Genomic DNA, 25,130 nt, shown 5'->3' with positions numbered 1-25,130 from the left:
AAGTCTTGCATGGTGGGAGTATTGCTAAAATTTGTTTATTTTATCCACTGTGTGAGTTTGAGATCTGAGAGCATCTCTGTCTTTTAGCCATGCTGAGTCACTTGCTTCTGTGGGCCTGTAGGGTTTCTGGAGAGCATGTGGAGGACCCGGGTTAGGTGGTGGTCACCGTCACCTCAGCTGCCTCGGAGCCCTCCTTCCTAGGCCTGGCTTCAAGGTTCTCCCCACACCTGAAGGCTGGCCTCCATTTCTGTCTCCTGGTTTCTTTTGCTGTTGCAGATGTGACTCTCCAGTGTGCCCCTCAGTTTCCTCTGGCTGAACTGAGATCCCTGCCCTCAGTGTCCCGCAGCCCTACTTACTGCAGCATTCCTTCTTTAGACTCATTGCTCTGCTTGGAGTTGAGGTTCATGTCTTTGAGCAGTTCTAGAAATGTCTCATCCTTAACCCGTAAATATCAGCACTCCCCATGGCTTTGTCTCTGCCCTGTCCTCCCATATGGAGCTTCTCTGTCCTTATGGCACCTGCTTCACACTCTGTGCCTATTTAGGCAGTGTGTGAGGTATCCCAGCTTCTGGTCTCTTCAGCTGTGTCTAGCTGGCTGCAGAAGCTGCTGATTGTGTGTCTTGTTTTAGTACTATGTTTCTCATTTCTAAAAATTCCTAGTTCTTTTTCAGATGAGCTGGCATTTCTTTTTTCTTCTCTCTCTCTCTCTCTCTCTCTCTCTCTCTCTCTCTCTCTCTCTCTCTCTCTCTTTGCTTTATGAGATAGGATTTCTTGTTTCCTTGTGTAGCCCTGGCTGTCCTGGAACTCACAGATCCACCTGCCTCTGCCTCCCAAATGCTGGGATTAAAGGTGTGTGCCACCACTGCCCAATTGTAGTTTTTATTTTGAGATTTCCAAACTTACCATTTCTTTTGGTTGTATGTGCATGTGCCCTTTTTCTTAGCAGCATCTTTTTCTTTCTTCCTGCCCACAACACTGTATCTTCATGACTTTGCTGTTTTACCACGTGCCTCATACAAGTTTCAATAGTGTGTTGTGTGAAGTTTCTAGAGTTTGGCCCTGCTTTTCACTGAGTTGGTTCTCGAACACCCCACATGTGCATAGCCTTGGATTCTGATCCGCTTACCACTTAGTCTCCAGGGTGAGAGCCCCAGAGATCTTCCTGTCTCTGCCTCCCCAGTGCTGTAATTACAGGCACATATCACCACTCCTGGCTTTTTTCTTGAGTTCTGGGGATTGAACTCTGGTCCTCATGCCCACAGAGCAAGCAGTTTATTGACTGAGACAGCTCCCTAGCACCCAGAGACACATTTTTTTTATATTAAGTTTTTGTGTATCTACAAACCAAGAAAATTATGAAAATTCAATGTTGTAAACGTAGGGCTGATACTAGGAATTCTATGGGAAGACCCTTTCACTCACCTAAGATTCAGATCAATACAGACTAGCTCCCATCTCATTTCCCTGAAGTTGGGCTGTTTTCCTGGATGGCATGACTTACAGCCCTTCCCTTCATGTTGCTATTAGAACTCAACATCCTTGATCCAAGGCCTAGTGATTGTACCCAGGGTAGCAATATCCTACAGCATCCATTCTTTTGGAGTTGGCTTTTGGGAATGCACCTTACTCAGTGGACAGATATTTGAAGATTATCCAAGTGTCTCCTGTTCATCAGGAAATGGAGTCAGTAAGGAACACAGCAGACTTGGAACTGCTTGTGTGCCAACACATCTAAGTAGAGGTGTAGCCTTAGCTATGGCTACTATTGCTAGTGTAAAACACCATGACCAAAAGCAGTCTGGGGAGAAAAAAAGTTTATTTGGCATACATTCCCACATCATAGTCCATCATTGAAGGAAGTCATGACAGGAACTCAAACAGGACAAGAGCCTGAAGGCACAAGCTAACGCAGAGAGGTCACAGAGAGGTACTGCTTACTGGCATCTTCCCACATCACCACTAATTAATAAAATGCTGTACGGGCTTGCCTACAGACAAATTCTTTGGAGGCATTTTCTCAACTGAGGTTCCCATCTCTCAAATGACTCTAGCCTGTCTTAAGTGAGCATAAAAGTACCAGCACAGGTGTGGAACAGAAAGAGAGAAGGAATCCAAAAGACCCAGCTGAGTGTGTAATGAACGTCCACTTTCCACAGTGACTTAACCACCCATGTGCTGTCCCTGCAGCTTTGACCCCCCTGGTCCCATGTCAGCCGGGATGTCCTGTGAAGTTCTTGTCACCTTCAAGCCTATGGTACGTCAAAGGATCACACAGGGGTGCTGTTTTTTTTCTGGCTTAACAACAACAACAACAACAGAGTTCAGCACCATTCTATAATGCTAGCAGAATAAAGCTTGCCAGAAGGTTTGGTTTTACTTTCTTACATGAGCAACTCTCCGTAGGCTGTGAAGAGTGTTTCCTCAAGACCTGCCTATGGGAGGCACTTTGGGATTCTTTCCCCGGGAGCCCACTAAGCAAGTAGTAGACAGGTCTCGGCCATAGTCATACAGATGCAGCCTCTGTTAACCGTGTCATCATAGAAATGCATAGTGACTGGGATTGTTTTGCTTTTTAGATAAATAAAGATCTGGAAGGAAATGTTTCATTTTTGGCTCAGACGGGCGGCTTTTCTGTTCCACTGAAATGTTCAACGAAAAAATGTTCTGTAAGTTTAAGTTCCCAGAAGTTCTCTCCATGATAAGAGCTGCACCCTTGGAGCACCAGAGCATGGGGCTAGAGCGCTACCACAGATCTGGGTCCCCTGGCAGCTCTAGCAGACTCCATTCTGAGCCGAGGCTGGGTGGCATGAGATACTCTGAAAAGGCAGTCATCAGACCAGAGCTGGAAATTTCTAGATAAACCCTTCTCTGTATGGGGTCCCTGACTAAGAGGCTCAGAGTTCAGAGGGCAGGGGATCTGTCCGAGACTCCAGCTCTTTCTTCAGCCCTTGGGTGTGTCCTCAGATACACACATTTTTTTTCAAGACAGGGTCTCACTATGTTCTCTGGCTGTCCTTGAACTCACTATGTAGACCAGACTGGTCTCAAACGCAGAGAAAAATCACCTGCCTCTACCTCATGAGTGCTGGGATTAAAGTTGTGCAACACTACACCCAGCTTTCAGATTTTTGTTTGTTTTTGATTTTTGTTTTTTGAAACACGGTTCTCTGTGGCTTTGGAGGCTGCCCTAGAACACACTCTGTAGACCAAGCTGGCCTCAAACTCACAGAGATCCTCCTGCCTCTGCCTCCTTCAGCAAACACTACTGGCGCATGCCACCACAACTGGCACTTTCAGACTTTTTTTAAAAAGATTTATTTATTTTTTGTATATGAGACCTCTATCTGCATGTATGACTTTATGTCAGAAGAGAGCATCAGATTCCACTATAGATGGTTGTGAGCCACCCTGGAGAAAGACCTCTGGAAGAGCAGCCAGGGTTCTTAACCACTGCGCCATCTCTCCAGCCCCAGATGTTTTTATTTTGAGTAAATCTGCAAACATAATGAAAAACAGAATCACTCAGTGATTTCCACATACCTACTGTCTACGTCTGATAGTTGCCAACATCTGCCACACTGGCTTCATCTCTCTGCAATCTCTTGTTGTGGGATCACTTTGGAGAAAATTACCAATATCAGACTTAGCACCCTTAAAAATGTTGGCATTTCTAATAAACACCCACCAATCACGTCATTGTTTCTTTCCACGGTGACACTCACAGCACAAACCCGACACAGGTGACAGACTGCAGCGTGTCTTCAGTCCGTCTCCCCCCCCCCATATGCTATAAAGCCCACAGGTTCCTTGTGAGCTGACTGAGGTGGACTGAGATGAGCCAGGAAGCTCCGCCCTGGGCATGTCACCCTGGCCTTCTCAGCCTTGTAACCTCTACAGCAGCATCCGCCTAGCATGAATTTCTCATGGAAAACGACTGCAAATGTAGACACCAAAGCCAGCAGTACCAGCAAATCTCTTCCTTCACTATCTCCCATTGATTTAGTGCCCCAACCAAGGCCCACGTACAAGTTCAAAAACAGTGGGGCAGAGAGAGACACCTTCTCCAGCGTAATGGGCAAAACAAAGAGAGAATGGAAAATAGAGACAATAGTCTGTACGTTACACCAACCAACTAGCAGAATTCCTGATTATCACCTAATACTCAATTCATATCAAATGTGTCCCACTGTCTCCAAACTACCTTTTTTATATAGCTGTTATTTTTTATGTCATTGATTTACATTTGATTATTACATTGGTGACTATGTTTCAGCCTAGAATACCAGCCCCCCCTTCCACTTTTGGGTCACAAAACTTAGTAAGCCAATTCTTTTATAGAACATCCTGGGTTTGTATGACTGCTCCTTATTGCTGAGTTTACTATGTCCCCCAATCTCTGTGTTCCTTTAAATTAGGTGTCGATTAAATTAGACTTGAGAATGATTTCCTTTTGAGGAAAGAAGGGTTCACTCTGGCTCTAGTCTGGGGACCTGGTCCCTCAGGATGGGGCAGTCATGGCTGCAGGATGCGGAGGCAGTTGGTCACATTTGTACCCTTGGTCAGGAAGCAGAGAGTGATGATACTAGCTAAAGTCCCTTTGTCCTTTGTTAAGAGATAGCTTTGCTTAAGAGTACTTGTTGCTCTTGTAGACCCAGGCTAAGTCCCCAGGATCTACATGGGGGTTAACAGCCATCTGCAACTCCAGTGTCAGGGGGATCCTATGTATTCTCCTGACCTCTCAGGCATGCATGTGGTATGCATACATACATGCAGACAAAGGGCTCAAGCACATAAAATGAAATTTTTAAAATAAAAAAGTAGTTATAAAAGATAGACTTTACTTTTTCTTTGATACCCGAATACATGTATAAAATACACTGTGATTTTTTTTAAAGATTTTATTTATTATGTATACAACATTATTCTGCTTCCACGTATATCTCCACACCTGAAGAGAGCACCAGATCTCATTACAGATGGTTGTGAGCCACCATGTGGTTGCTGGGAATTGAACTCAGGACCTCTGGAAGAACAACCGGTGCTCTTAACCTCTGAGCCATCTCTCCAGCCCCTACACTGTGATTATTATAACCCCTTACCCTCTCTGCTTTCCCTCCCGTCTTAAATACTCTCACCTCACTACAAGTTGGGAACCAGTGTTAGGAAGCTGGTACTATGTGCCTCATGTGTCCCACCCGCACTCCCAGGATTGTGACAAGTGACTGTCACAGACACTGAGACTCACCTGTTCAAGAGCTTTCCTGGGAGCAGGTCTAGTGAGCAAACCAGTGAGAACTCTGTCTCAGCAGGGGAAAATGGTAGCCCTATGCTAGTCATCTGTAGCAGTCGCAGGTGGCCTCTCTGGACTGAATCTGGACTACTCTGTCTTATACTTTGGTCCTGCTTGCTTTGGTAGCCCATTGTCATGCCTCTGGAGAAAGGCACTGCAGGTGGACGTAACACCAGTTCTAATAGGTCTTAAAAATCAAAGCCCGGAGTCAGATATCAGGGGATGAAAGCTGAAAGATCAGAGAAGCAGAGCAGCAGACACTAGAGAGGGCTCGTCTACAAAATCCTCAGACTGAAAAGAGGCCGAGCTCCTGTCTCCTCCCACCTACATTCCTCTCTCGGTCCAGCCATCTCACTTCCTGTCTGTCTGTACAGACCCCCAGACCTATGTATAGCTAGTGGCTTGCTCTGCCCTCTGATGTCCAGGCAAGCTTTATCTGTTAGAGTGTAAGCAAGGTATCACCACAGGTGGAGCCCTAGGTTTAGATTCAGTGCCCCAAACAGCCCTGCGAGCAATGCCATTTGGGGAATCATAGTGATACCCAGGCTTGATGGCACTCTCAGCTTGAGCACAGTGAGTCTGTGGCCTGTAGTCCATGGAGGGCGTGAGTGACATGACATGATCCCACTCTGAAGTAGCTGAGGCAGCACTTTCCAGTCCTAGTCTCTGCAGGACAGGTTAACAGCTCACCTCAGCCAGGAATGGCAGCTGTTACATCTTGTCCACCACTCACAGACCACTCACAGACCACTCACAGACCACGATGTCTCTCTCCTCTCTTTCAGTCATCTTCTCTCAATCATGGAGCTGCTGGTTTGACCCTCTTAAAACCAGATGCAGCAGCCCCAAGCTGTGCTGGTCATGACATGAATCTGTGACTTTTAAAAATGATTTATTGATTTTTATGTAAATTGGTGTCTGGCTGCATATGTCTGTGTAAGGGTGTCAGATCCCCTGGAACTAGAATTACAGTTAGTTGTGAGCTGCCATGTGGGTATTGGGAATTGAACCTGGGTCCTTTGGAAGAACAGCCAGTGAGTGCTCTTAACCACTGAGCCATCTCTCCAGGCCCAATCAGTGACTTCTTGGGCTGTGTCCTGATGTGTAGTGCACAGATGCTCATGGTACCCTTGCCTCTTCTGCCTGAAGTCAAATGCAAGCCCAGGTTCCATCCCCACCCCCACCCCACCTCCCGCACTTCTTGGGACAGCACCTGATACTTTGGAGAGTAAACCTTCTTTTGTGGGATATCAGGTCCTCTGGGCCATGATGCCTGCAAGGACCTACTTCCTTTGTGATTGAGGATGCAAACAGCCCAGAAGCCCCTCCATCCCCCCTTACACTTTTGTTCTCTGGCAGCTGTCCCTTGACAAGGACCTCATTGACTTTGGCAGCTATGTGGTGGGCGAGACCACATCCCGGATCATCACACTGACCAATGTTGGGGGCCTGGGCACCAAATTCAAGATTCTCCTAGATTCTCAGTTCTATGAGATGGAAGAAGTCCAACCCATCGTGAAAATAGTGAGTGCACCAGCAGCTTCTTTCTGACCATCAGCCAAGGCCACCATGGGTCTCTGTGGTTCTGCTCAGTCAAGGATGGGGTGGGAGCCTCCCAGTCATGTATACAATCTCATGTGTGTACAAATATGTGAGCAAATAAGAGTGTCAGAAAATCGGGGTGGGGGGAGGAAAATGTCACAATAGCCTCACGTGCAGTCTGGCCCCGGCAGCAATGGCAGCAGAATGGGGCTCCCCTTAAGGCAAGCAGGGCCACTGGGAGGCCCTGAAAGGGCCAGAGTCCAACCAGACAGCTCCATGAGAAACCATGGATCTCCTTCCAGAGCGTGACAAAGGCCTTTGTCTTTCCCAAGACAACTGTGCATGGGCCACAGAATGGCAACAGCCTTAGGGGTCCTACTCAAAAAATGAACTCACCATGCTCATGGATTGTGGGTTCATCTGGGGAAGGTGAACAAAAGATGTACCTTTTCTTACGTGCTTCTAAATATTTGAGTGTTCTTATGAGAAGCATGAAGCAATCCTGTTGGCTCTGTTCAGGTACCCCAACAAAGACCCCAGAAAGTATCTCACTCAGGAGATGGCAGGACCAACAGGGCAGCCATGGCCAAGGCAGTATGGAGAGCATCTGCTGTGGGGGAAAGTGGGTCTGTGGTCAGAACCAGAGAGCAGAGCAGGCCGAATGGGGAAATAGGAGCCAGGCTTGCTTTGGGCAGATAGATGAGTTGCCTGGGGGATGGGGGTCTGGGGCATCTAGGAGTTCTGCCTCTAACCGGTTAGCTGTGGGAAAAGGAGAGTCAGCACAACCAAGGCTAGAGCAGAGCCAGCCTCTGGCCAAGTGACCAAGTAGACTGTAAAGAGGTCAGACTCAGCAGCTCATAGGTGGGGTCTATGATGGGGCATCCATGCTGATCAGAGAGAAGCCAGCTCAGCCAAGATAAAATAGACAGTCATCCCTGCCCTAGGTAAGTTGATGCTTAAGTGGTCTCAAGACCCAGGATAGACAGAATGAGAGCATACACATGGCGGTGGCGGGGAGGGGGGCAGATAAATTTGTGTCTTCTCCTGGACTTACCTGGTGACAAGGGTATCTGTGGAGTTGAATGGGCAATGAAGACATTGAGTTCCATTTCAGAGCAGCCTTTACACCTGTGAGGACAAAAGTCTCTATGAGAAGATCCTTACCAGTCTCTCTGAACAACGTCTTGATGGCAATGGGTTCTCCCCACCAGACATCCTGAGCCGAAAAGAATCTGAGAAACTGGATGGTAAGTGTTGTGGAGACTTGTGAGAGGGTAGTAGGTACCTACTTCAAACTTCCTGCACTGATTCCTGAGCCAGCCAGGGCCCTTGGCCTCAGCTGAATGCTGAGTGGGACTACAAGAGGGTCCTACTCAGGTAGCCATCCAAGAGCTACTCTCACCACAGCCACCTTAGAATCTCCGGTCAACTAGAGGGGCCAGAGAGCCAGCATCTCAACTGGAGACCGACAGGCCTGTTGTCTAGGTGATGTGGAGGAGGGTCAGGGGTACAGAGTTTTCTCAGGGCTTCGACCATAAGTGATAGTAAATATAGAACAAACTCATCCATGCAAATATGCACCGGTTACAGTGTGCATCAAAATTTTATTTGTGCTGAAACTAACGGTGGGTGTCAACAAAAGCCCCAGATGTGGACAGTCAGGCTGGCCACGTGGTATACAGAGGTGAGGGCTTTGAAGGCTCTGCCTATGAAAAATGGTCCCTGCAGTGCCACCAGGCTCTGAGGCTGAGGAGGGAGTTTGTTTTATACCAGTTGTGTAGAAGTGCAGATGATACACAAGGACAGCCCTAAAAACTGAACAATCCCTGTGCCGAGTTGGGGAAAGAGGTACCCTGGGAAGGCACTGGCTTTACTGTAATGCAGACTCTCTCCACCCTGTGACACTGCCTTCACTCGGTTTTCACCACTTCCCTGTTTTCTTTCTTGTTTGTTTGTTTTCAAAACAGGGTTTCTTTGTGTAGCCCTGGCTGTCCTGGAACTCACTCTGTAGACCAGAACTGACCTCAAACTCAGAGATCCACCTGCCTCTGACTCCCAAGTGCTGAGATTAAAGGTGTGCGCCACCACTGCTCATCCATGGTTTTTATTTTAAGACGTCCAAATTTACCATTTCTTTTGGTTGTATGTGTACATGCCCTTTTCCCCTTGCCAAGGTCATAAAAATGTGGGACATACATCTTACATTTAAATCAGTAGTTCGTTTCAAATTTTAAAGATTTTGTTGAGGAGTTCTTCAGTGTACACTAGTCCAAATTCTACTCATTGCAAGAAATTCCCACTTAAGTTTCAGAGACAGACACAAGCCCTTAGAACCCTTGGTCTCCCGCAGATCATCCTTAACTTATCCAATCTCTATCACATTGGCATGTGCCCTCTCACTGGTCAACCTGCAGCTCAATGACTTTTCCATATTCTGTATATGCAATGGCACTACCATTACAGGCCAACTTCTTCTTAAATGCCTTCACTGGTTCCTTTTTATCATTTTCATCAGCAATTCCTGAGATGGTGGTTAAGGGTCTTCCTGCCACCTCTCTGTTGAATTCTCACAGAGATAGAACTCTCATTCCCAGTGGGAAGCATGTCATCACCTTACCTGGATGAGCAAAGGCTTGAAAGAGTGGAGGACTGGATAGTAATGTACTTCCTTTATAGAAACTGTCCAGGTGGTGGTGGTACACACCTTTAATCCCAGCACTCGAGAGGCAGAGGCAAGTTGGATGGATCTTCAAGAGTTCCAGGCCAGACTGGTCTACAAAGCAAGTTCCAGGATGGGCTCCAAAGCCACACAGAGAAACCTTGTCTCAAAAAAAGAAAGAAAGGAAGGAAGGAAGAAAGAACGAGAGAGAGAGAGAGAGAGAGAGAGAGAGAGAGAGAGAGAGAGAGAGAGAGAGAAACTGTGGGTAGGTGGCAGGCAGGGAACAAAGCATGGCGCATCAAGGGAAAGGCAGCTGAATCCTCAAATTAGAACAAATTAGCACAAAGCAGGGATTGAGTTTCAGTCTCTGTGAATATAGCCTCTTGTTCTTGAAACTCTCACTGAAATACTTTTGACCTGAACAGAGGTGGTGAATACCTTTAATCCCAGCACTCAGGAGGCAGAGGCAGGTGGATCTCTGAGTTTGAGGACAGCCTGGTCTACAGAGTGAGTTCCTGAACAGCCAGGGCTACACAGAGAAACCCTTTTCTCAAAAGCAACAAAAGAAATGCATGTTTGGATGGATGGATTACTTGTGCTAGTAATCTCTTGACTATCTGAGAGGAATGCACTTTAGGCTCTTTTTTTTAACCAGTTGATCAGCTTATCCTATCTAATATACTTTCTTGGTGTCACGAACTTAGATTGAATCTTGAAGTCATAAAGTGGGTGTTCCAACTTTCTTTCTCAAAGGTAATTGCTTCCATTGTGTTGGTTCCTTGCCTTTCTGGGTACATTTTAGAATTAGTTTATTGGTTTCTACTCTCTCTCTCTCTCTCTCTCTCTCTCTCTCTCTCTCTCACACACACACACACACACACACACACACACACACACACACACACAAACCCAGACATGTTGGTATATTGATTCAGATCTATAATTGCAGCACCTGGAAGGTAGAGGCAAAAGAATCAGGAATTCAAGGCCAATGAGTTCAAGGCAGCCTGAGCTATGCCAGACCTAGTCTTAAAAAAAAAAAAAAAAAAAAAAAAAAAAAAAAAAAAAAGCAAAACAAGGGGGTGGGGAGGCTTTGTGAGTGATTGGTCTATCTTTGAGTATATCATCATTTTGGAAATACTGTCTTGGCACATTGAATCTTCAACCCATAAGGACGATGACCCAAAGGGTTGTGCCATCTTTGTTGTCCCCTTACCACTGTCTCAGAGTTTGCGGTAAGTGTGGCTTACACAGTTTTTTTACTTGACTCAGTCTGAAAATCTTAGACTTCTTTCCCAGACTGATTATTGACATAGTCTTATTTGTCTTCCAGAAATGGAGGAAACAGCTGTGGCCAGTGCCATGACCATGGTTCCCAGCGATGAGCAGGCAGAGATAACCCTGGGGGAGGTCAGTCCACCTGCCCTGCTAAACCTTGGCTTCTTCTAGCCAGGAGGCAGCTCATCCTCCTCCAGCTCATTCTCCTCCAGCTCATCCTCTTCCAGCTCTAGCCAATACTCACAGGGGGCTCTTTCATCTGTCCAAAGTCAGACTAAACCTGTAGTCTCCAGACACCCGTGGTCTCAACTAGTACCAAGGTATCCCCTCTCTATGTTGAGAATAGGTAGGACCAGAGTAGCAGTGCCTGTTTCTTATGTGTGGCCCAGCTTAGAGAGGGCACCAACAACAAACCCTCCCTAGCTGAAACTCTCCTACACACACTGTGGGAGGAAGATACAGAGAAAGGTTCAGGCTGCCTTTCTTGCCCCCATCCAGGCAGACGGTTAGCCTTGGACAGGAATGGGATCTTTGAAACTCCAGGAGCTTGGAGGTGGAGTAGGGTGATAGGGACTTTGTGTATCCCATACACAAGATAGAAAAATTTAGGGAGTTCCTACCAAGCCCTTCCTGACTCTAAAGCTGGTGAAAAGGGCCAGGCCTCTGTGGCAGTCTGAGGGTCTGTGGAGAGCACGCAGGCAGCTCACTGCTTGGATGAGCCTCCCAGCTCTGGCTCTGTTGGGGCTCCATAGCAGTAAGCACTCAAAGGTAGGGCCAACCTTAGAACTAATAACTGTATGTGACCAAATGGACACCCCAAGGACAAGGCCTTGCCACCACCCATCCTTGCAGTGGTGGCAAGAAAAGGGGCTAGTGGGAAATTCCCTAAGAAAAACATTGATGCCTATGTTCTGACCCCATGGCACCCTTCTTCTTACACAGGTAACAGAGGGAGAAATTGCCCCCTTCAGTTCCATCAAAGTGCCCATTATCTTCACCCCAGTTATTCCAGGAGAGGTCCAGACTAAGTTCAAGGTCATGTTTAAGAATCCAACGTGTCCAACGGTGAGTATCCCTGCTGCCACTTGATGTGACTAGTCCCCCCCACAGCCACATCAGACAGTTGCCCCTGGTGCCATGAGGTTTCCACTTGCTCACGCTGAAATCTTTAGTGGGTGGTATAAATGGTTGACACCTTAATAATAAACACACAGGTACACAAGAGTGTTTAGATGCTCGCTGGGGCAAACTGTTTTTTTTGTTTGTTTGTTTGTTTGTTTTTTGGTTTGGGGTTTTGTTTTTTTTTTTTTTTTGCCTTCTCTTCCCTCCACCCCCTGCCTTTTTTATAATGTTGGAGATAAAACTTAGAACCTTGAGCAAACAGTCTACCAATGAGCCTCACTTCAAGCTCTAGCTCAGTGTTTGGTATACAGGCCTGTGTATAAGTATTCATGTGTGTGGACATACATATGTGTACAAATGTGCATGTGTGCTTGTGTATAGAGGCCAGAGGTTGACATTGGGCATCTTTCTTGGTCATTGTATACTTTATATATTGAATCAAGGTCTCTCACTTGAACCAGAGCTCACTGATTCACTACCCTACCTAATACGTTTGCTTAAGAAATCCCTTGTCTTCTCCTGCATCCTGGGATTACAGGAGGGCCACTGTGCCCACCAGGCTTTTATATTTTTTCCCCAAGACAGGGTTACTTTGTGTAGCCTTGGTTGTGCTGGAACTCACCCTGTAGACCAGGCTGACCCACTGGACTTTTATGTGAGGTCTGGGAACCCAAATTCTGGTCCTGATGCTTACATAGCAAGTACTTTTCCCCCTTAAGCTGTCTCCCCAGCTCCCCTAACCCCCACTCTTTATTATTAGAAATATCTTTATTAGTTTATAAATTTATGTTTATTAAATTATGACCAGAGAAGATGACTGATTACTTGTGTAAATGCGAGTTTCCCAAGGATAGGTGAAGAAGCATTCTCAGGGGCTGCAGACATGGCTCAGTGGTTAAAAACACTGGCTGTTCTTGCAAAGGACCCACCTAGGTTTGATTCTCAGCACCCACGTAGTGGTTCACAACTATCTGTAACTCCAGTTCCAGGGGATCTGGCGCCCCCCTTGTGACCTCCATAGGCAATGCTGCACATGTTGTACAGACATATATGCATGCAGACAAAACACTCATACACATAAAATAAAAATAACTAAGCTGGGCAATGGTAGCATATGGGAGACAGAGGCAGGTAGATCTCTGAGTTAGAGGCCAGCCTGATCTACAAGGTGAGATCCAGGGCAGCCAAGGATACACAGAGAAACACTGTCTTTTTTGTTTAAATATTTTAAATTTTTATTTATTATGTATATAGTGTTCTGTCTACATGTATGTCTGCACGCCAGAAGAGGGCATCAGATTTCATTATAGACGGTTGTGAGCCACCATGTGGTTGCTGGGAATTTGAAAAAACAGGCAGTACTTTATTTTTAATTAACATGTTTTACATTGCAATACATATGTTACATTATGTTACAAGCCGTCCACAGCTTCCCTTCCCTTCTCCCTCCACTCACATCTCCCCTCCACATCCGCTCCTCTCCAGTCTCCGTTTAGAAAGGGGCAGGGCTCCCGTGGGCTTGAACAAAGCACAGCACATCAAGTTGGGGTGGGAACTGAGTCCTCCCCACCCCCAAGCCTAAAGGCTGGGCGAGGTAATCCAGCAGGGGGAACGGGTCAGGCAGTGCTCTAACTCTGAGCCATCTCTCCACCCCCAGAGAAACCCTGTCTTGAAAAAACAAAAAAAGAAAACAAGTCAATAAATAAAGAAGCAAACAAGGAGTCTGGAGAAATGGCTCAGTGGCGAAGATCTCTGGCTCTTTTTCCAAAGGACTGGGGTTCAATTCCCAGCACTCACACGATGGCTCACAAACCTCTGTAACTCCAGTTCAAAGGTACCCTACACCCTCACATAGGCGTACATACATGTAAGACACCAATGCACATAAAATAAAATTAAATTAGTAGAACAAACAAAAAGTCTGGGTGGTGGTGGCGCATGCCTTGGAGGCAGAGGCAGGTGGATCTCTGTGAGTTCAAGGTCAGCCTGGTCTACAAGAGCTAGTTCCAGAACAGCCTCCAAAGCCACAGAGAAACCCTGTCTCGAAAAACCAAACCAAACCAAACCAAAACGAAACAAACAAACAAACAAAAAAAAAAAAGAACGATTCTCTGAAGTGTGGATAATTTTTATTAAGGGTGACCTACAGAGTGGTGGGGACTCAAAACAGTTGCTCTACCCAAGTCCTGCTACCTCTGAACTACATTTGTCTTTCATCTGTATGCAGCATGCAGTTGGGGATGTTAATTGAATTGAAACGGGTAAACTAAACTCAAAGGCTTCACTTCTAATAATTTAGAAATGAAGGGACCAGACCCTCACTCAGCCTCTGCTTTAGCAGCCATGACAGGATACAGAAAAGACACATAGGCCTCTAATACAAGGAAACTCCAGATCTTCTGGCCTCCCAGAGCCTAAGGCCAAAACTGAACACATAGAAACTCCAGACTCTCCAACCCCACCCCGCCGACACCCACACCCAACCTCCACACCTCCCACAACCCTCCACTCCCCGCCCCCACACTGCCGCACTAGCCTCCTAGGTACTTGGTTCCCGGGAACTGTTTGGCCACAAAAGAAACTCCAGGGGAGACCAAAACCTTCCCTATAGTCTCCAGGATACAGTTATAAAAAAAAAAAAAAAACTATTAGTATCTATGAACAACAGGCCACCTGCAAGCAACAAGACAAAGCCATAGAAACCACAGAATGCTCCCTCTCAGCACTGACCAATGAGAATACCTGGTACACAGGTATTTCATGCCAAAATATGACTTTGAGAAATTTTCCTGATTGTTCCCAAATGTCAACCAATCAGAAACCAACCCGTATCTACGTATGTAATCCTGTAACTTTTGTCTTTAAAACCTAGCAGTAGGGGCTGGAGAGATGGCTCAGAGGTTAAGAGCACTGACTGCTCTTCAAGAGGTCCTGAGTTCAATATCCAGTAACCACATGGTGGCTCACAACCATCCATTATGAGATCTGGTGCCCTCTTCTGGTGTGCAGATATACATGGAAGCAGAATGTATTACATTTAATAAATAAATAAAATATTTAAAAAAAACCCTAGCAGTAGACAAGGAACCTCAACCCTCTGGAGGCTGCTGCATCAGCTTGCTATACGGGGTTCCCTCCCTCAGAAGGATAGACAATGATGCATTTGCATCAGTGGTCTGTCTCCCTGGTCTCTTTGGGGATCCTTGTGACTCGGGCACAACAAAATCACCTAAACATTAGTTGTTTTGAGTGAACCTGCCCAGAAGAAATGTTAACAGTATCAATGTCCATCTCCCCATCAGTTTGATATATGGTTTGTATATGTTCTTACCTCAACTGCTGGCCAGGGTCTTTTGTCCAAAATAAGGACGCCAGAAAACCAGTGATCTGTCTTTTTATATTAATTTATCACATAAATTAATTGATTGATTTATTAAAAGTGTTTAAAGTTTTCTTTGTGACCAGAGGCAATGTTTGTCTTGAAATGACGAGTAACTTCGAGAAAGGTATCTTTGTTTGGAAGCTGTAAAAAATTTAGTAACAGGGTTACTTGCCTCCTGTTCCTTATATGACATCCATCCTTCCTGGAATGTTTTCATTTCTAGATGTCAAGCCTTATAGAGCAGCTTTACTGGTTGGTACACGAGGGGCTGCATGCTTCTTCAGTTTGAGTTGTGCCTTCCACCAAACCCAAATATCCTTGGTCCCTCCATTTCGTAGTCACTTTTTTATTCTCTTTCCCTCTTTGGCTTTTTGTTTGTTGGAGTGGAGTTGTTGTTTTTTATTGTTGTCTTGAGAAAAGGGCCCATTTCTATATTTTCTGTTTCCTGGGAGAACTTTGCATACTAACAAAGCCAAGAACTCGTTGCATTTGGTATCATTCCTCCCGTCACAGGCTGTGTTCATATATTTTACAATGATGTTACCTGTTTTCAGTTTTCTTTGTTCTCAGTCTACTCAAGTTAATTGTATTTTCCATGTGGTACATGAAAAACTTTTTTTTGTCATATCTTCCTCCATCCTGGCCTTACAATTCCACAAATTTCTCATTTTCATGTAGAAAGAGAAAGTTCCTTCAAAACCCCCATTTCCCAGGAACATACCCCAACATGTTCTGATAACCAAAGCAGAATGCTATTTCTGCACCTCTTTTGTTTTCTCCTGCATCATCCTTGGCACCTGTCATTAGAATTATGGGAATCTTCCCCCTGCTGGGCGTTTGTAGGCAGTGCAATCACTGCTGGTCCAGATTCCATCACTGGTTGTTTTGTACTAAGCACCACCTGTTTCCACTCTGTATCAGGAACTCTGCTCTGACATGTTTTCTTGGGTTATTTTGGAGTGAACAGAAGCAAGTAGTATATAAACTCTTGGTAATTCAAGATATGAATAATTATTCATAACATAGCATCAAAAGCTAGACATTATCCCACATGAATCTGTGTTAAAGACCAGAGATACCAGGTCTCACAACAACCTGTAGTACCAACAGCATCCACAATACAATTGGTGCTTGTCTTAGGTGGGGTTTCTATTGCTTCCATAAAACACCATGACTGAAAAGCCAGTTGAGGAGGAGAGGGCTTATCTGTCTTATACTTCCATATCACTGTTTATCTTTGAAGACAGGACAGGAACTCAAACAGAGCAGGAACCTAGAAGCAGGAGCTGATGCAGAGGCCATGGATGGTTGCTTCTTACTGGCATACTTCCCATAGACTGGTCAACCACCAAGCCCTGGAATGGCACCACTCACAATGGGCTGGGCCCTCCCCCATGAATCACTAACGAAGAAAATACCCTACTTGCTCACAGTGGATCTTCTGGAGGCATTTTCTTAATTGAGGCTCCCTCCTCTCAGATGACTTTGGCTTGTGCTAAGTTGACATAAAACAACCCAGCACAGTACTCAAGAACCTACAGTTTCATAGTGATCACAGTACTCATATTCTTGTAATTCCCACAGTATCCATTGGGGATTACATTATCGTCGCTGTATCCAAACAGCCACCATAAGCAACTTTAGGGAGGAACTATTTTGTCTTGGTTTGGGGATGCACTCCACGTTGCTGGGGAAGGTGTGGTGGCAGACGTGTAAAGTACACAGTCACATTGTAGTCAGAAAGCAGGATGAATGCTAGTACCCTGCTGGCTTCTCAGTTTCCCTTTTTTACTCAATCTGGGACCTCAGTCCTCAGGTCAATCCCAGCTGTATTCGGGGTACAGTTAAGCTCAGTTAAGCATCTCTGGACAGGACCTCTCTAATCCTGGTTGTCTTGGAACTCAAATTCACAGATATCTGCTAGCCTCTGTCTCCCAAGCGATGGGATTAAAAGTGTGTGCCACCACACCCTAAATCAGCTGGATATTTTGAGCACCAAATTTGATAATGTTTTGCTACCAGTATACCTATGTATCAATCTGCCTTTTACCTTCGCTTACTATTCACTTCATAAACTCATTCAAAACCAGAAGTATGACTATTATCATTCTCTGGATTCTGCAGAATAGGGTAAGCATGAAAAACATCACAAGATTCTTCAACACATGCCATGATTAATTGTTAACCTCATACTTGTAATGCAGTAAGTTAAAAAAAAAAATACCAAGCCATGAAACCTTTTACTAAGTATTGTGTTAACACTCACCGGTGTCTCCTACATTGCAAAGTAAGCATATGCTGAGTTTATGTGTTCCACTTCAGTTATATTTCAGAGCCACTGGTATTGCTATTGATGTGCCAGTCTGGGTGCCAAGGACCATGGTGGACCTGAAGATCTGCATGTATGACCGACTCTACCAAGACTCTATCATTGTCCACACGAGGTGAGCCCTATGGTGGCCAGCAGGAGTGTCATGGCTGGAGCTGGCTACATACTGGCTCTGAATGGTCACCTTGGGTGGCAGAGGACTGGGCTGTTGATTAGGCTATGGATCTTGAACAAAGTAATCCTGAATAACCAGGAGACCCCAGTGTTGCCAAGGCACTGTAGAGAAACCCAGGAGAGTCAAGGACAGAGACAGAGCTGAAGATGAAGGAAGGGACTGCAGACACCTACAGAACACCAGACACCTAAAAGGGCAAGATCCCCTGTGATCTCCACAAGGAGATGGTAATCCTGACCTTCAGTCTAGTTAGTCCCACTTTGGCCTTTTGTCCTCAGAGAATTAGTTTATAATTGTCAGGTCTGCATTTGTGAAAACATTGCAGCAGCCATAGCAGAGACACTCGCTGTATGCCTGGGGCACTCGGCAAGGGTCCAAGTGCCTTCAAAAGTATAGAACACAGCAGCGACATGGAGAATAGACAAAGCCCAGCAAAATAAGTGTTTTACAAAGACATCAGAGCTTAGATTACAAGCATTTTCCTTCAAGTACAACTTGAGATAGGAGCATCCCAGGTTTCATGACTTCATCAGCTTTGAGCCACTAGTCCCCAGACCATCGAATCCCTGTCACTACCCCTTCACAAACCACTAGTCCCCAGACCATCAAACCCCTGTGGCTAGCCCTTCACACATGACCTGGGAGAACAGCACTCCAGGTTTCCACTAGGCTTTGTCTTGCTCCATAAAGAGGGAGCCACTAGATGTCCCCAAACTCCTCCCTGGGAACCAGAGAGCTACAAGATGACAGTGCACTGTCAAAGTCAGGGGAGAGTGTGGGGCTTGGAGGAGTGGCTTGCTGTGCTTGTCTGGGAGAGTACGCAGGTACTCTCCTACCAGTCCTTCCTGGTCACGCAGAGAAGGAATCAAAAGGAGTCAAGGAATTTTATCATTCTTACCCAAAGCACCCAGTTGTCAGTACAAATGTGTTTAGTAACCTTTAAGCCCAGTATCATTTTTAACTTTGTTTGTGTGGTTTTACCTGCGTGAGTGTAGAGAGGTATTGGTGTGTGAAGACCATTTGTTGTCTTGTGCCCAAGAACCAATGTTAGTCACTGTGTACAAACAGTGGATCTGACAGGCATGTCTCTAAGAACCCCAAGTGGCTGCTTTCCATGGTGTTCTGGATCCCGAGCAGCAGAGGCTCAGGGCCCTGGTCAACTGTAGTGGTGGATAATTGTAGGGGCCTAGAGGCAGGTCAGAGGTCACCACAACTCTGGTAACCATCTGGGCTCTGGTGATCATCCAAAGAGCAGGAGACAGGCAGGAGGCTTTTCCCTCTGTCTGCACTTGGTCCTCCCTCATGGACTCCCAGCGGTATCCATGCACTTGTGGTCCCTCCCAGAAGATCTGGCTACTTCCCTCAGAGTCCCTCATAACCTTCAGTGTCCACGGTGTGACTTTATTGTTCCATCTTTGGATCACTGTGGACCCAGGGCCATATTTGAGCAGAGGTCTATCTAGAAGACCATGGGCTGCAGAGCATAGCCAACCACAGAACAGACAAGGATCATTCTAGAAGGCACTAGAAGGCTCTGGAAGGTTCTAGGACTATTGCCAATGATCCCAGGCAAACCAGGGAAGAATTCCCTGGGCCTCCCTCTTCAAGTTACCTTTTCTCTTCCTTTGGTTAAGAAATAATTCTTCCTATGGGAACTAAAGGAGACTCCCACAGGGAGCAAGCCAGGAGTGTCCTCCAGGGCTGCCTTAAAAGGGACACAGCCATTGCCACTGCCTTCGGCAGATACCTCATTTCAGGACAGGGAGAGAAGAACCTCTTTTAGAGACAAGGAGACACAGGTGGGCCCTGATACAGACATGTCTATTCTTCCCCTGCCTGGTTCTGAGTTATAAACTTGTGTCAATGGTTAACACCTAGCCATCCAGGGCCTCCCAAACTTCCTCTAAAGAATGCTGGGTGGGAAGAAGCCAGACCCCATAGGTGCAAGCCATCCTTCACACCCCTTCCAGGCTCCCGTGCCCACCCAGTAGCTGCCTGCATCACTCCTTCCCATAACGCATTCTAGTCTGATAACTGATTTGGGCACATCTCAACTCCAATTTTTATTGTTTGTATTTTAAATTTTTTCCAAGCTGGGTATGTTGCATATGTCTATAAACTCAGCACTCAGGAGGTTGAGGCAGGGCAATTGTGAGTTCTATAGTTCAGCCCAGAGCTATATATAGTGAGACCCTGTCTTTAAAAAAAAATTCAGAGCCAGCAGAAAGGCACTTGCTGCTAAAGCCTGAAACTGAGTTCAAAAATTCCCAGAACCCACAAAAATATAGGTGAGAACCAATTCTGCAAAGTTCTCCACACGTGTCCTCTAGCCTCCACACATGCAAAGTACTCAAGTGCATTGTGACTGTGCACATGTACACACACATGTACACCATGCATTCATTTAATAATTTTTTATTTTTTTTTAAAAAAATGTGTTGTAGCCAGGTATCATGTGGCAAGCACCTTTAAAATCCCAGCACTTTGGAGGCAGAGGCAAGAGGATCTCTGTGAGTTTGAGACCAGCCTGCTCTATATTGCAAGCTCCAGGCACGCTGGCCCTATCATTAGAAATACCTTAATGGGTCAAAGGATTAAGCATGCAAAGCCACCTATGACCTCTTGCAGATCAAAAGCAGCCCTGCGCCTGAAGTTTGAAGTCTGCAAGGAACTGAGAGGCCACATAGAGCTTCTGCCAGAAACAGGCTACATCCAGGCCCAGTCCACTTACTCAGTACAGCTCAAGTTCTTGCCTAGGTGAGAACTGGGAAAAGCCCGGAGCATGATGGGAGGTGGTGGGGTCCCTGGGTGCCTTGTGCTGATCACTCTTCTGGACACACACATCCAGGAGGTACCACCTGCCAAGGTAAGAACACCCTGACCCTCCATGCATGGGCCCCACCTTGGCTTCTGTGCCCCGCCCAGCGGGGCACCATGGGAGCTCACACCCCGATGTGTTACAGCACCAGAGTACCTGGAATGATGGGTCAAAGAGACACAAGAAAGGGACAGCAAGACAGGCTTTCTGATCAAGCTGCAAAATTTTATTTTTCTTAGAAACCTTATATAGCAGGTGAAGCAGGAAGACTTGTTGGGGCGGGTAGAGGTTATTTACCTGGCCCTCAGGAAGAAGCCTTTGATCGTGTATGTGAGTCCTTGAAGATAGACAGGAAGGGCAAATAGGGGGTGCAGGTGCAGATAAGGCAGGATAGGGGGGGCAATCAGAGGGATGCAAACCCAACAGGTTGTTAGTAAGATGAAAAGGTCGAAAAGGTCGCAAAGGTCGCAGGAAGAAGGGTTGCTAAGAAGCCTGACTATGGAATGTTTGCTATCAGCTATTCCTGTTTGCCCAAGCTCTATTCATTTGGGGAAGGGGAGAGGTAGATTGGGACTGAAGTTAGCTATTCTCTCAACATAATGAGTTACTCATGCTGACAATCTTTACAAGAGATTCTCTGAAGCAGCCCAAGTCTCTTTTCAGGGCTAAGCTTACCTTTGCCATGGCTCCCGGCACTTCTGTTCAGACACTCCTGTGAGACTGTCATCTCTTTCTGCTGCTCCCCGAGGTTCTGAGTCAGGTTGTAGCAAACACTTGAAGGGAGCTTGTTTCTTTGCCTTTATCCCACAGCTCTGTAACGTTCCCCTGCCACTCAGCTCTCCCTGTATCTTCCCTGTCCAAAGCCCTTCTTGGGTCTTGCCATCAAGGGTGCCTGCATAGCAGTTATTCCAGGCTGTTTTGATATGTTCTTTGGCTTCTGCCTTTCCTAGGACAGACTTTGAATAATTCACTTCAGCTTTTCTGGCGCTTTGGCAACTAAAAGTCTTGATTTTCACTTCATCTGCTCGGTTGCCCTAAGTGACCCTTGGTTCCTGGTATGGGGCCTATTTTCCAGGCTAAGTTCTAGATCCTGGGCTGTCAACAGAGTTTGGACCAGAGAAGTAGGCTGGGGATAAGGTGGCTTTAAAACCTGACCTGCTTCTGGGTCTTTCATGGTGAATTCCCCATCATGGTAACAGGGGACTCTTTCCTTTGTACTTTAAAATTTTTTTCTAAAATTATACTAATTCTTTTTTTTTATTTCCATTTGTTTTCAAGATAGGGTTTTTCTGTGTAACAGCTCTAACTGTCCTAGAACTTGCTCTGTATCCCAGGGTGACCTTGAACTCAGAGATCTGCCTGCCTCTGCCTCCCGAGTGATGGGACTACAGGAGTACGCCACCACTGCCTGGCCACTCATTCTTTTTGTAATCAAAAAATAAACTTTTTTGAGACAGAGTCATAACCATGTAGCCCAGCCTGGCCTACCTTACGATCTTCTGGCCTATTGTAGGTATGTAGCGAACTTTTGTTGTTGTTGTTCAGTACTGGGCACGGAACCCAGGGTCTTCTGCTCTACACCTGAGGCAAGGCACGGTCCATGAGAAACCTGCTTTTAGACTGATTTTTCAAAAAGGATTTTTAAGGATCCCTTCAAGTGATAGACTCCTTATCATGTTATTGATTTTAGTCTTTAAAACTTATTATTTTGGACTAAAGAGATGGCTCAGCAGGTAAAAGCACTTGCCTCCAAGGCTGACAACATGAGTTCATGAACCAGGATCCACATGGTAGGAGAGAACAAACTCTTGCAAGTTATCTTCTGCCCCTCATGTATAAACAGTGGGATGTGTAGTCCCCAAAACAAATACATTTTTAATTTCATTGTAAAATTATGGTTGCCTACATTTATGAGATAAAATATGATGTCTTGATACACATTCACACACACACACACACACACACACACACACACACACACACAGAATATGGCATAATTAAACCAAGGTTTTTCATTTGGGTTTTTAGTTTTTGAGACAGGGTCATACTATACCAACCAGACTGGTCTCAAGTCACAGAGATCCTCCTGCCTCTGCCACTAAAGTATGTTGATTAAAGGCATGCGATACATCTGGCTAAGCCAAGCTTATTAACATTCTTTTTTAAATTTTTTATTGAAAATATACTGTTCTCGCATACAGTACATCCCAGTCACAGTTTCCCCCCCTCCACTCTTCCCAGCTCCTCCACCTCTCCTCTCCCCCAGATCCACCCCTCCCCACTCTGTTTCCTCTTAGAAAAGAATGTGCCTCTAAAAGAAAACAGCCAAGCAGAACAAAACAAGATACAGTAAGACAAGACAAAAGCCCTCAGATGGAGACTGCACAAGGCAACCCTGTAAGGACTCAGGCATTTGTCACCTGGCAGAGCACACTCAGACAGTACCCTGGTCAGCCCAGGGTTCCGTGATTGCGTAGTCTGCACACAGGTGCAAAGGGACCCCTTTAAAAGAAAGACCGCAGCCCACTTATGCTCCCTTCTCTTTCTGCTCAGTCCCTCTTCTCTTTTCCGCTCTCTTCTTCCCACGCTCCTCTCTTTCCCGCTGTCCCCCTGGGGCAGACAGGACTTTTCCTGTCTCCTCCTCCTCTTCTGTCCCTCTCTGTCTCTGTGTCTTTTCACCTCTTTTCTCTTTCCTTCCCCCGCCCTTCCCTTTCTAATAAAATTTCTTGCTTAAGCTCTGTCTGCCTGGCATGTTTGTCCCTCTGCCTTGGCCGCCCTCACCTGTCATGGAATCTGCCAAGGGTCTCCACATGCTTTATTCCTAACAAATCCAAATAGGAGGGAAAGAGTCTCAAGAGCAGGCAAAAGAGTCAGAGATACACCAGCTCCCACTGTTCGGAGTCCCACAAAAACACCAAACCATCAGACATAGCATATCCACAGAGGATCTGGTGCAGGCCCTGTGCTTGCTGGCTTCAGTTTCTGTGAGCCCTTGTGAGCCCCGATTAGTTGATTCAGCGGGCCATTTAATTGCAGGACATTTACTTTTTAAAGTTAGTATACAAAGTAATGGGTTTCCTTACATCATATTCATACATGTGCCATTATACCGTGTTCTCATTCATACTTGCCCTTCAATTTTAGAACAGTTTTATTGCACACAATATAAAGAAGGAAAATGTATTCAAGTGGATCCTACCTCTTGCAGACACTCCCTCCCAGAAGACGCAGGAAAGTATTTTGACCCAGACAGTCGTGTTCTGGAGGCTCCGATGACAATCTGGGTGGCTGATCAGGTCTGTACAGGACACTTTCTGGGAATCTTACGCACTGCTAGGAAACAGGTGGGAGCTGTGGGAGGCCAAATCCTGTGTCCCCAATGACAATACCCAAAGAGGTAGAACCCTGATTTCTGAACCCATACTCACTTTCGAGCTGGTGATATCCAGTGGCCTGACAGGCAGCTTTGCCTCCTGTCCACACAACCCCGACACAGTATGAAAGAGAGGAGGCACTTGTGGGTCAGAAGGAAAGTCTTATTCTGGTCCAAGCAGGCTGGCTCAGATACCTCACCCACGTATGCACACAAGAAATATGCCTATGGGGCTGGAGAGATGGCTCAGCGGCTAAGAGCAATGGCTGCTCTTCCAGAGGTCCCAGGTTCAATTCCCAGCACCTATATGGAAGCTCACACCTGTATATAACTCCTGTTCCAGGGGATCTGACACCCTCACACAGACATACATGTAGGCAAAACACCAATGTACATAAAATACAAATAAATTATTAAAAAAAGAAATGCACCTACACAGTTGAACTCAGATACACAGATGAACGCACCACACACACACATAGATATGCATATTATGCCCTCGTCTACATGAGCTCATATATGCATATGCTTACAAACAGTGTGTCCACACGTAATCACAGGCCACATTGCCACATCTGACTGATGCTTTAGACTTCTGCCTGCATGCCTCCTCTAACCACCACCATGGAATTCTGGCTCAGATGCTGCTCCTTTATTAGGAGACACTGAGCAATGGTCTTATTGAGAAACTCGTCTTATGGAAATAGTATGGTGTTGGCCAAAAGGCAGCAGAATTGCCTTTATTATTTGGGGGCTTTTGCACAAATCTTCTAGTGGCTGGGAATGTTCTTTGCCTTTTGCTCCTTAGATCAAACCAGTGGGGTTCACTGTCCAAGCCATTGTCACCACCTCGGACTTGGAAATCAGCCCCGAAGAAATAAACTTTGGCTACTGCACCATCTATGAGGCTATCAGGACAGAAATCAGCCTCAGCAACCACTCCCTGCTGCCGCAGGAGTTTGGGTTCGTTGGACTTCCAAAGGTACCTGCTCTGGTCATCCCTGGGGCCATGGAGCAGGAATAACAGCTGCTATCCAGGCCCAGGCATCAGCAACTCTGCTGCCCTGTACCCCGCCCAGTTGACCCTCTCCTTGTCCTTGATATCCCCCTCCCTGGCCTCTCATTTTTCTAGACTCTTTCCCTGCCAACCTTCCCTGGACAA

General features: G+C 46.1%; 1 protein-coding gene across 1 annotated transcript in view; it reads left to right on the top strand.

Moving 5' to 3' along the window:
- The window catches only part of Cfap74 (cilia and flagella associated protein 74), a 53,031-nt gene that overhangs the window by 15,624 nt on the left and 12,277 nt on the right, over positions 1-25,130 (top strand). Inside the window, exons 14-23 of the mRNA XM_035438865.1 lie at positions 2,188-2,254; positions 2,577-2,666; positions 6,650-6,814; positions 7,947-8,079; positions 10,825-10,901; positions 11,712-11,834; positions 17,596-17,717; positions 20,406-20,534; positions 23,804-23,891; positions 24,777-24,950. Coding sequence (XP_035294756.1) covers positions 2,188-2,254; positions 2,577-2,666; positions 6,650-6,814; positions 7,947-8,079; positions 10,825-10,901; positions 11,712-11,834; positions 17,596-17,717; positions 20,406-20,534; positions 23,804-23,891; positions 24,777-24,950 — 1,168 coding nt within the window. The remainder of the gene's footprint in view (positions 1-2,187; positions 2,255-2,576; positions 2,667-6,649; positions 6,815-7,946; positions 8,080-10,824; positions 10,902-11,711; positions 11,835-17,595; positions 17,718-20,405; positions 20,535-23,803; positions 23,892-24,776; positions 24,951-25,130) is intronic.

Source organism: Cricetulus griseus, chromosome 2, assembly GCF_003668045.3.
Source record: "Cricetulus griseus strain 17A/GY chromosome 2, alternate assembly CriGri-PICRH-1.0, whole genome shotgun sequence".
NCBI classification, from domain to species: Eukaryota; Metazoa; Chordata; class Mammalia; order Rodentia; family Cricetidae; genus Cricetulus; species Cricetulus griseus.
The sequence above is the reverse complement of the archived record's forward strand: the minus strand, read 5'-3'. Positions and strand labels throughout refer to the sequence as shown.